This window comes from Ctenocephalides felis, unplaced genomic scaffold (assembly GCF_003426905.1).
Source record: "Ctenocephalides felis isolate EL2017-DRISC unplaced genomic scaffold, ASM342690v1 CF-g0.4_SCAFFOLD_00845, whole genome shotgun sequence".
NCBI lineage: Eukaryota > Metazoa > Arthropoda > Insecta > Siphonaptera > Pulicidae > Ctenocephalides > Ctenocephalides felis.
In genome coordinates, this window is record NW_020536999.1 from 24,625,218 (window position 1) to 24,637,637 (window position 12,420).

The 12,420-nt window shown below is 28.0% G+C and overlaps 2 protein-coding genes across 2 annotated transcripts in view; one reads left to right on the top strand and one right to left on the bottom strand.

The window, feature by feature from the left end:
• Positions 1 to 12,420, bottom strand: part of LOC113363596 (protoheme IX farnesyltransferase, mitochondrial) — a 269,846-nt gene that overhangs the window by 126,123 nt on the left and 131,303 nt on the right. The window lies entirely within an intron of this gene.
• Positions 8,039 to 12,420, top strand: part of LOC113380808 (protein scabrous) — a 133,525-nt gene continuing 129,143 nt past the window's right edge. The window contains exon 1 of the mRNA XM_026619888.1: positions 8,039 to 8,145. Coding sequence (XP_026475673.1) covers positions 8,039 to 8,145 — 107 coding nt within the window. The remainder of the gene's footprint in view (positions 8,146 to 12,420) is intronic.

The window sequence follows — 12,420 nt, forward strand, 5'->3', positions numbered from 1 at the left end:
TCATACGACTGGTAACTAAATGCTTTTTATATATATTTTAAATGGGTTGATTTTTTCATAGAAATATAATTGCTCTCTTTTTCTTGGAGCTTATAATATTATTTTTGAATATATATATAATATATATATATATATATATCGATTATCAGGGCAGATGTCTGACATCTGCTCTGCATGATTGCTCCAGCTGACATGAATCATCTTGGATTCATTTGAATTTTGTATAAAGTTTTAGATTATTTCTAATCCATGCTGATCTTAAAAGATTCGAAATTATATATATATATATATATATATATATTATAAACCCAATATATTTATTTATATTTTCCTTCACTATAGCCCTTAACATTAAATGGATTAGTAGTTATGTTCTGGTATTCTGGTAAATCTGTCAAATATTTTTAGGTTCAAAAGTTTGCAAGATATATACTAAATAAATGCACCATATTTTTATCACCGTATTTTCCTTTGCTAATAATTTATATCTCTTCTCCCGTGACAAACTACTTGCTTCGAAATGTTCAAACATTTATCATTGCAAAGATCACTGTTGGAAACTCAAATAAAGTTTCTGTTTTCGGGGGAAAGAAACTTTCGAATTCGTACAAATTCGCCTCTGCCGGCGTCTTCGCCGCCATAGGAAAAGTTACATTTTCACAGGCGAAAGGACGAATATTTTTGGATTAAAATAGTAATGGATAATAGTAATAATTATAATAGTTTATAAATAAACTTAATTATAAATACTAAAGTTGATGTGTTTCTAATAAATTTTTATGTCAAGAAAAATAAAAAAGTAAAAACAGCTAAAATTAATGACTAGTTTAAAGGGCTCTACAGTTCATACCGTTTGTACTATGAACTTATTTAAATTATTTAAAAAAAATTAAACTATTAAGATTATTTTTCTATTATTACAATGATGATTAATAAAATTAGTGACTTATATCCAACGTTCTAAATTATCAATATTTAAAAGGATTCTATATATAAGTGCTTATGAACAACGATCTTTGAACAAAACAAACAAAACCTTGAAAAGCTCTACAGGACACATGTTACTTCAAAAAACATACGATTCAAAAAAAAATTTCTCAAAGTGTCTCTAATAATCGTCTCTAATAAATCATGGTAACTTACAAAATTACTAGTGAGTTTAAAAAAAACACCTGACTCGTCTTTATTAATCCCTAATCTTACTTTAAACTGTCTAAATCTTCGTATTATCTAACTTTATCTATTGAAATTTTTAAATAATTGATTGATCTAAAAGATACTAATTTCGATATTGATATATTATTTATCAATATATAAAGTTTAATTGGAAACGTAATTTTTTTTAATCAAATAATTACAAGAAAAACAGCCAGTCTTAAGAAATTAGCATGAGCTCTGCATGATTTACATTACTCTCAAACGATTTATAATGACTTGCAACGTCGACGGGAAAACAGAATTATCAATTTATATTTGTTGGCAAAAAAAACGGAAAAATCATGAAAAAAAATCCAAGAGTATGAAATTACAATAACGAATTCCAATATCGTTTTTCTACCATCCGTGTAATTTTATTTCGCGAAAAGGGATGAAATATAAGGAAATAATAATAATAATATTAGCCCGGTAATTTTTTTCTTCGCCCCCAAAAAAATAATTATTGATTTCCTTCGTTTTCAATTTAAAATCAAATTACAAGAGAACATTGCAGGGAAAAAAAGTTTGAAAAGATTTATTATTTGATTTGATTTCAAAGAAATACTTTGTTTGTGATGTTACTGATATAATAAATTTGTTTTTGAAGAAAAATTACAAATTCGAGTATTAGGTGTTATAAAAAAAGTATATCTAAATCTCAATATTCTAGGAGGTGTTGAAATATAATTATATATCTAAATGACGCAATGTTGCATTTTGAATTAAAATAATTAATTTGCATTTAATGTACAGAAGAGACTTTGTAAATTTAATAGTACAATGTTTATAAATAATAAACTTCATGTGCTTTCTAATGAAATTTTATGTTAGAATTTTTTTATATCAAACACACCATTTATATTCTAACCTTGTAACTTTTTAACCACATTCCCAATAAGTTTATTATAACAACAAATTGATATGTCTTTTGAGAAATCTTCAAATTATAGATATATGGCGATAAAAATGATTTGTGACTACCTAAATCTCTGGAAGACACACGGTCTGTATATTAACCACTACAATTAAAGTGCTTTCTTACAATTTTTTAGATATAAAATATTTTATTTAATATAGAAAATTTTCTTAAAAAAAAAAATGAGTAACAAATTATTTTATTAAAGAAATCACTTACAAACAATAGTGTTCTATGTGTATTCTGCACCTTTAATTGTAAGTAACAAATACTAAAACCGTTAATTTTATATAGAAAATTGAAAGGATTCTCCTCAAAGTGTACAAAATCCTTCATTGTCCTTTAACAAAACACTATCAGTTAAAATTAATCCATTATTCTATTGAATTTGTAACAAAAGTTCATTTTACACTAGAAATCGTCGAAGAAAAGAGAAAAAACGGATAGATAAAGCTTTTTATAAGACCATCGCGAGCTTTTCATTCTTTTCCTTTCATTTTTATTCATTTTTATTATTTTTCAGATTCATTCAAAAGAGCGTTTTTTTTTAATTAAAAATGATTAATCAAAACGGGACATGATAAATTTCAAAAGGAAATGGAAAATACGAGTATTTCTTTATTGAAAATCGGAAATAAGGCTATAAATATTTTCAAAAGTAAATTAAATTTCATACAAGATTAATGGAACTATGTATTTTTCGGGTTTATATTAAAAATATTGTTCCAATGTCCGTTTGTCCGTCTAAACTATTAATGCCAATATTACACTTTTCGTGTAAATTGAATATATAATAGAAGTTTACAAAATTATTTATATAATTATTAGACAAAAATTATGCATACTCTCTGTATTAGAGATACTCTCTATATATTATTTAAAAGTTGTGAAGGATATAGTAAATAAATACTTAATTAAGCCAGATTGCACTATAAATAGTTAATAACGGGTTAATATTTATGCACCAAATAATTGTGCAAACATATTTCTAAATTAAATAATGCTTTCTGTATCGATTTCTACCTGAAAATGATTTTTTATGAGCATACGCGTGCCCGGTATAAAAAATGCAGAGCGGCTTCCTATTTTTCATATTTTTTTTGTTTGCTCTCCTCTCATATAATAAGTTTCGTGATGCACCTGTTACCTGCATTCAGGCAATATATATATATATATATATATATATATATATATATATCAAAATATATCGAGACATTCTTCTTCTTCCACGTCGAGACAAAATCCAGTTCTGTTTCGCACAAAAAATAATAAAATTTAACAAAAAAAAATTGTACGAGTGCGCATAAATACATTTTTTATTCATATCGTAAAGTGTGACGTCAGAATATATCGTATTTATTTGAATTTAAGAGGCATACGAAGTTGATAAAGGGTATTGTGATATTCGAATAGTTAGATAATTTAATCTTGCCCAAATTTCACAAATACTTCAATCATATCGATCTATTAGTTCAAGAGCTATAAAATATTATTTGAAAATTAAAAAAAAAATATTTAAAAAAAGAGTACGAGATTTGCTACTGTACAAGATGGCATTTAAGTAAAACTAAATACATCATATAACCATTTTGAATAATGTTTATTAGTAATATGGTAACACTCGTGATGCACACATTTATTAGTGTCAACCATTATACACATTTATATAATGATAAATTATAAATTATATATTTAGAATAGGATTAAAATTATGTATAATATTTGAAAACAATAATGTAATTAAAGTCATACTTCAAATATGACATGATCGGTTCGTCATTAGAGAAATGAAGTAATTGCTGATTATTAAATTCTATAATATTTGTTCACACAGTGGATTATGTTAAAAAACTAACAAATAAAGAAATATTGTTTTCATAATTTCACTCATCATGCAATTGTGTATGAAGAACTTCAAGTAATTGAAATTAACATACATTAATTGACTGCTTGTATTTTTTTTACTTTTTTGCTGGCGATGTTCTTTGTTTTAATCTCATTCTTTGAACAGCTGTAATATCTGTCTTGCCTAAAACTATTTTCCATTTTAATAACTTCAAAGATTTATAGAAACTATGAATAATATAGAAATAATTTCTAATCAATAAACTTACGTTTAGTACACGGCCCAAATGTTTAATATGTTTTATTATTTTCAAGGAAGGGGGTAAAATATTCTTCTGATTCAGGCATTTTTCATTAAATCAAGATTTGTACTACAATGTAACTTTAAAATGTTTATTTATCTATGCCGATTTCTTTGTTGATATCGGTACGCACACAACGTTGATGCTGGTACGCATACAACGACAGATCTCTATTCACATACACGACGAACAATCACAATCGACCCGTGTAGAAATGATCTCATCGAGAGCAAATGACGAATCATTGGCACTCGACTCTTATCGTATCTTATCTGCCGTAACGCACTTTCGTTGCATTTGTACGGATTTACACCCTAGTCGCGCCTAAAGAAGTTTTACTTCAAAAATTATTTAACAAATTTTTGGTCACAAAGATTATACCTAAATAATTATCAGTAAAGTTGGAATAATGATTAATTTAATTTAACTCTTGCAAAATACCCAATATGCTTTTTCATGTACTAACATCTTATTATTTATACATTTACACTAGGTAAAGGTTGAGTGGTTTCTGTGTACCACATGTAAAGTTTTATAGATGCTAGATAAAAACTGTTTAATCTAAAATAGTTAGTTCTATCTTCTATAACTAACATCTAATAAAAAATATTTTGATGTATATCTATTAATTCAGAATAGCAAATTATAAAAATACAATTCTGAAGTCTTGTCTTCATTTTCTACTTATTTTCCCCCAGCTCTCCCTCTAGTGTGTATCCATACATACATATTTGTGGTGTTTGTGTTATATTTTCGACTTGCGCATTCCCGTTCGTTTCTTTGTATTAAGGGCAGGTGCAAAGCGTACAACAAGGACCACTTTCAAAACATAAAAATACATATAAGAAGGAAAGAAAGAAAAAAAGTGGTAGGTTATTTCATTGTTAGTTAGAGGTACAATTTGCACACTCTCAGGGGCCAGGGGAGGTCACGTGGATAGAGAGGCGTGTGCCGAGGATATTGGCTGTAAAAGGATTAAGGATAAAAGTATTGAGACGTTTGGATTTTTTGTTGTTTTTATTGTTCTCAGCCCGGCTGTACCGATTTTAATTTTTAAGAAATTTGTGCGCATTCATGCATTGTATACATTTTAAATCAATCAAACAAATTTTTTTCAGATCGATGGTTGATGAGTGAGAAATGGAGCAGTTTGAGACCTCCCGTCAGAGGCAGTCCACAAAAAGTTATCCTGAGCCGCCATTTAAAAAAAAAAAAAAAATAAAAAAATATTTTTTGTACACTAAAAGGGTTAAATAAAGTTGCGTTAAAGTTTAAAAACAATAAAATAATTCCATCACGTTTAAAAATATTTTTAAAATATGACCTATTTTTATGCGTCTATATGGACTTCCCCCCTTAATATTGATTAAGCTTCGCTTATAAACAAATGTATTAGTAAATAAAATGTTCAATAAATTTGTAAAAAATTAAATTGTCTATGATATACTTATATATCGTTTTGACCTCCTCTGTACCTCTGTCTACTTTAAAATTACTGCCTAAAATATATTTGAAATTGAAAAGAAAGCAGTAGAGCATGTATTTATTTATTATAACTTTTAACACGTTATTTGCCATGTCAGTCATATGTTTCAAACGTTGAGAAGTTCTACATGAGCCATGTCAGATATATGATTGACACGGCTCTTGAAAAAGAAACAGTTTTGTTTATGTAATAAAATAATTGATAAAGGACCACGTCAGTCATATACGTATGACACAAAAAACAGTGTTTTTCCAAGAATTATAGTTTTATTTTCATTCAATTTTATTCTGCAATCTGTATATATTATTACATTAAGCAGAAAGTGCTGACAAATATATAATAAAATGAAGTTGATTTCAAATTAGTAGATACCCCCAGTGGCCTATCTACTAGAGCTAATTAAAATATAATAATGAAAAAAGCTAAAAACAAAAGAAAAAAAAAATATTAAAATAAAAGATTATAATTATAGTTAATTATACTAGATCTCCAAATATTTTTTTTAAGGAATTATAAGAAAAAAAAATTGTTCTTTGATACATTTTTTAATAAATTATCTAATAAAGTTACCATGGCCCATGGGGATTTGTTCTGATATTATTGTGGCGATTAACGTGTTAAACGTCTCATTCAATATAAATGAAATATTTGATGAGTTTATAAAAAATGAAAAAATACATGAAGTTTTTAATGTGAGAATATAGCAAGCAACTCAATATACTTTGAAACAGTTTTCGATAGGATAAAGATGGATTTAGATTTAGATTTAATAGATATAAAATTCACAATTTTACAATTAAATAACAAAACAACCAAATATAAATCAATCAAGATATGAATCAATTATTTAACCTTTTTTAGATTTGGAACTACTCGATTAGTATGAATGAGGTATGAGAAGAAGTTACTTAAAATTAAATTATCTACGTTTCTTTAATACAATGGAATCCTACAGCAACTAGGAATATTTTAAAAATACGAAAATCAAAATTATGTGACACGCACTGAAGGCGCAATTATTTTTAGTAGCATTCGATTAATATGAATGTGGTATAATACAAAGTTATACATAATTAATAAATCTACAAATATCTACGACAGAATAAAGCGAAGTTCTCGAATATAACAATTGATTAGTGAGATGCATGGCATCGTGCCTTAAGAAAAATTGCTGAAACTTCCCATACCGTAATTAAAAATCTTGGTACGGAACACAAAAAACTTCACACAAAATGTGTACACATTATTAAAATCTCTATAAAATATCTGATAATTTGATGTTCATAAGTCCAATAAACATTTTTGACCGCCAAATGACATTTTTTTAACTTATTTTTATTGAGAGTCCATAAGCGCTGGACCTGCCTTCCGAAAAATTTAATCAGTTCGTCGTCTTGCCAATACAAGTAGAATGTTTTTTGAGTTATTAAAATGGGACGCTCCGTTCTCTTAATAACTGAGAAACCTGCCTTCGCCAAAAACTAATCAGCACGTCTCCTTATCAATACGAATCGAATGATTTTTGAATTATCCAAATCGGTTGATCGGTGTTCCCAAATCTTTGACGAAAATTTGAATCTACACACACACACACATACATGAATTTTTTATAAGGTATGCCAAAATGTTCGGAAACCTTTGAAAAGTGAAGATATATAAAAATGTTCATTTTCGATTTTTTTGCGATTACTATAACTTACCCCACGGAAAGTTAATAATAAGATCGAGTCTTATCGTAATCTTTTTAATTCCTCGGTTTTCATCCCCCCAACCCTCCAACTAACGTGCCCTTTGTGCCTGTATGAGTTTATTTCCAAAGGGAGTTGGAGTGGGAGTATTAGTGCGAGTCGGAGGTAATAATACCTACGTTTTCGTCCGTGGTCGCGCCAGTACGCTGTTGCACGTCGATCCGGTCGAACGTAACGCGAAAATTTTAATAAAAATCAATTTTAATTAATTAACCGATAATAAAAATTAATTAAATAAATTTTATTAAATTAATACAAGTGTCCAGTGACTTACTTATAATAAACAAACATGTGTTTAGTGATCAAAAATTAAAAATAACAAGAACAACAAAATCGCTACTACACCAAAAGTTCTTTATACCAGTGTCAGTAAAAAAATTTGTTTACAATGACCCTTAATCCTTTTATCCTACTTATCCTGTCGTCGGTGTTGATTCTCTCAATAAACTGTGGTGTTATAAGTAACGATGAATCGACCAATGATATCGTTCTATCCGATTTACAAAGGCAGGTGCAAGTTTTGACGAAACAGATGCATGTCCTGATGGGGAAACGACATCAGGAACTGAAGTTGTTGGAGACGAATTTGAAGAAGACCGTGGAGAAAAGTGAGGACTTGTTGGATTTGAGGAACGAAATCGAGGTTTTGAGGTGAGGATGAGGATTTAGAATGATTGTTTTCTTTTATAATATAATGGGTGAATTGTGTGGTTTTGTGGTTTATTACAAAATTGTGCAAAAGGGATGAAGTCGAGTTGGATTGACGCAGAAGTGTCAAAATAAATTATTTGTATTGTCAATATGATTGACGTCAGGTGCCAAAGTATTTGTAGTAGGGTGCATTATTTATACTATAAGTTTGTAATAAAAATATATAATTCTTTAAAGTCTCCTTCATAAAAATAATACTCACTTTTCCCGAAATCTCACGTTATCTGTTTTGTATCAAGTGAATTTTAAAACATTTACATGAATATAGAAACGCTGACTAAAACAGCTTTTTTGGACGCACCGTTTGTACCACAAGTGTAATTTTATATTAACAAACACTAAAGCCGATAAGTCTTCTTACAAAAGACTGAAAAGTGTTTCAAAACATGCATATATTTAAGGGGCTCTGCAGGGTATAGCCTTTTTGCAATTTACTTAGTCCTATCAAATAACATCCTCAAAGTATATATAATAACACTAAATCTGAAAAAATAAAATCTAACTTTTCTTGGAAAATTCTAAAATATTGAAGTTTTTTTTTTATAATTATTTCTGAATAGCCATCAAAACCTAATAGTCCTATAAGATAAAATATAGAAGTGTTGTCGAAATATATTTTACTTACTTAAAAATAAAAATAATTTACTTAAAAATAATAAAATAAAGATGTGTTAAAATATATGCATATAAAAATGCTAATTTAAGGAGTCGTTCTACAGGATGTAACTTTTATACATCAACCATGTAATTGGAGTACCTTAATCCTTCAAGCATTTGTACAGTGACAAATACTAAAATCGTTAAGTTTTCTCACAAAATTTTTAGTTATAAAATTTAGTGTCAAAATGAGTAAGATTTTTAAGGATTTAAGAAGTTCTACTATACAGGATGCACCATTTGAACTACAACTTTATAATTTGCATATTACTTCCAGAAGTGCCTATTTTAATGCCAATTACCAAAAACGATAATTTTCTTAACGATGTTTCAAGTTATTGATATAGATATTTTTCCCAAATTATCACATAGACGATGCCAACCAAATTTCTAAAAATATTACTCCATGTATTTCTTGAAGATAGCCGTAGACGTAAACATCAATATTACATACTAATTATAAATAAACATCTTTTGTATTGTTTATGTTGTTTTTCCATTCAATTTTAAACAAAGCTTGGACATAAAAGTAAAAAAAGGTGGAGACGCAGGAGATACTTTTAATTATATTCATCCTTGTTTACGACAGCATTCTCTGCCGGAAGAAAAAACATTGTGATTGTATCGCACGTCGTTTTGCCAGAGCAGTATTTTCTTCAAATTCAGCTCAACTTTTTTAAATCCTCCCTTCTGGTAAGAAAAAAAAATAGTATCATTCCTCCTAAAAAAATCTTTGGGGTTAATAGTAAATCGACAAAAAAGTGTTCCACCTCAAACTCTGCCCACGTAAAAAACGATTGCATCGGAGTTCGTTTTTCCTAGAGCAGTATTTTCCTCAAATTCTGCTCAACTTTTTTAAATCCTCCCTTCAGGTGTGCAAAGAAGATAAAAAATAGTATCATCCCTCCTAAGACTTTTTTTTTGAGTTAATATAAAATCGACAAAAACGCGTTTCACCTCTAAATCTGCCTAAGTGAAAAACATTGTGTTTGCATCGCACCTTGTTTTTACCAGAGCAGTATTCCCTTCCAATTCTGCCTATCTTTTTAAACTTTTCTTTCAGGAGCATAATGTAGATCAAAAATATGTCATCCCTCCTAAGGAAATCTTTGGAGTTAATATAAAATCGACTCAAAATTCTTCCACCTCAAATTTTGCCAAAGTATTTTACATCCTTCATCCCCGTGTGTGTGTGAAAAAGATCAAAGGAATATGATTTGCATATAGCATCCTCTCTTTATATTATTAATGTATGCAACGATGTGCATGTTGTTATGATGATATGCACTTTATTACGAATTTAAAGTTTAGAAAATGCAATTCGTTTGCGAAAAGCGAATACATGATAGAATTTCTTATGGATATGGAAATTTTGTGAAGTCGATTGAAGATGTATTACTTTATCTATTATATTTAATAGAAATACGGAAATATTGACGTTAAATGTATTTGAAACATATGTCACAATATCTGGAATTTAACTACAATTTTTAGTAATGAAAATTAATTTTACAGCTATATTATATAAAGAGTACCAGTAGGCAATTTTAGTAGCAATTCTTGGAAGATACTTTATAGATAAATAAGATACTTTAAAAGTTATAGTTTAGATACTGAAAAAATATGCTAATTGATATACTCATGTCGTAATTATATTATTAGTATCAATGTATGTCCCAGAACTTAACATCAAGCCAAACAGAATGATAATTTTGACCTTAACTATCCTGAAAAAAAATTAGGAAAAAATCTCACGTATGGAAAGTTAAAAGCTTTTAAGTGCAATCTAGAGCTTTGATGAAATTATGACCATTTTTCAATTATTGTGTTAATTTTTATTAACTTTGTTCATTACACTTTAGAACCATAGCCGTGAATAAGATTTCTAGGATAGACTAATAAAAATACTAATATAATTATCCCAAAAGTGAAGACTTTTTCTTGAACTAAGAACTTATTTTTTTTATAATCGGTCGACTTTGAGAGACCCTGCTTTGAAAAAAGTACTACTAAAGTGTATTGGCAAGTTTCATCAAAAGTTGGCTTATTTAATCAGTATTGTAAATTATGACAATTTTATTCGGCTATTTAATTATTATTAATTTTATTCTCTTAAACTTTAGAATAACATAACCGTAAATAACATTTTTAGGATCGTAGTCAAAAATAAAAACATAATTGTCCCAAAAGTTAAGACATTTTTTTTTAACTAAGAACTTAATTTTTTTATAACCTGTCGAATTTGAGAGGCCTTCATTTAAAAAAATGTAAAAAAATGTGTGTTGGCAAGTTTCATCAAAAGTTGGCTCTTCTCATCAGAATTGTAAAATGGTAAAATACTTGATACTTTTATAATTCACAAATTTCGAGTAAAAAATAATAAACCAAGAATGACAAAAAATTAGTTTATGTACTAATTTAATTAAAAGTAATAAACTAAATACTAAAAATGTACAAACTAGCATGAAACACGCATATGGATAATTTTATGAGCTATAAACTTGCCAAAAAACTTTCTATAAGTATATTAATTAGACTTAAAAAAATATGGCCTAAATACTGAAAAAATCTACTAATGAGCACTATACATTGTCTATAATCAATCAAGCTATACATTAATAAAAATTAATTTTACAATCATATAATCTATACTATAATTAGTGGTTTCCAACCTTTTTGCACCGCACCCCCTCCGCTCCAACAAAGAAAATTGTTGCTTAATTCGCCCTCAATTTTTTAATAAATTTAATTTTATAAATACTTAACTGATATTATCAGGCTACAAATTAATATTCAATATTATGTGAAAATATGCCTAAAAACTAATTATTTTTTGTTCATTTTTAAATATTATTTCATAATATAATAATTTTGGGTTATTTTCGAAAATAGTATTCTGGAAACAGGTGTGCTCCCTCGAGGGGCGCCCCACATGTTGAAAACCGCTATCGCTAAGAAAAGTTATAGACAATATTTAGATAATATATATATATGATATATAAATTATTAGCTACAAACTTCCCTAAGAAGCTTTATAAATAAATTAAATATTTTAGAAGTTATGGAATAAATATTGCAAAAATGCACTACTGAATGCTATAATTATATGTTGCCCAAATTTAACGCTAATCATCAAAATTCAAAATTAATTTCACACTTACAAAATTTAATACTTCACAAAATCGTAAGAGATAGTTTATAGACATAATATATTCTCTGTAAATTATTATAAAAGTATAATATTACTAGCCCTAGGTCTATTATTAGGTATTGTTTTGCCTAAAGTCCCAGATCCTTCCGTATCGTTTCACATATCAATTAATGATATCAAAACACGATACGAAAGCTTTTGTTGTAATACGAAAAGGGCGCTCCAGTAGAAACCGTTGGAGCACGATGGGGGCCAGTGGGTACCGGTGTAGAGCTCTAGTTACTCGGTTTTGGGAATTGAACTAAAAACCATGCTTATACTGATATATATCGCTGCAGAAATAGGAAATTTGAAAAATTAGAAAAATTATCATGGAACAATGTTGTAAGTTGAATATGTTATACTTT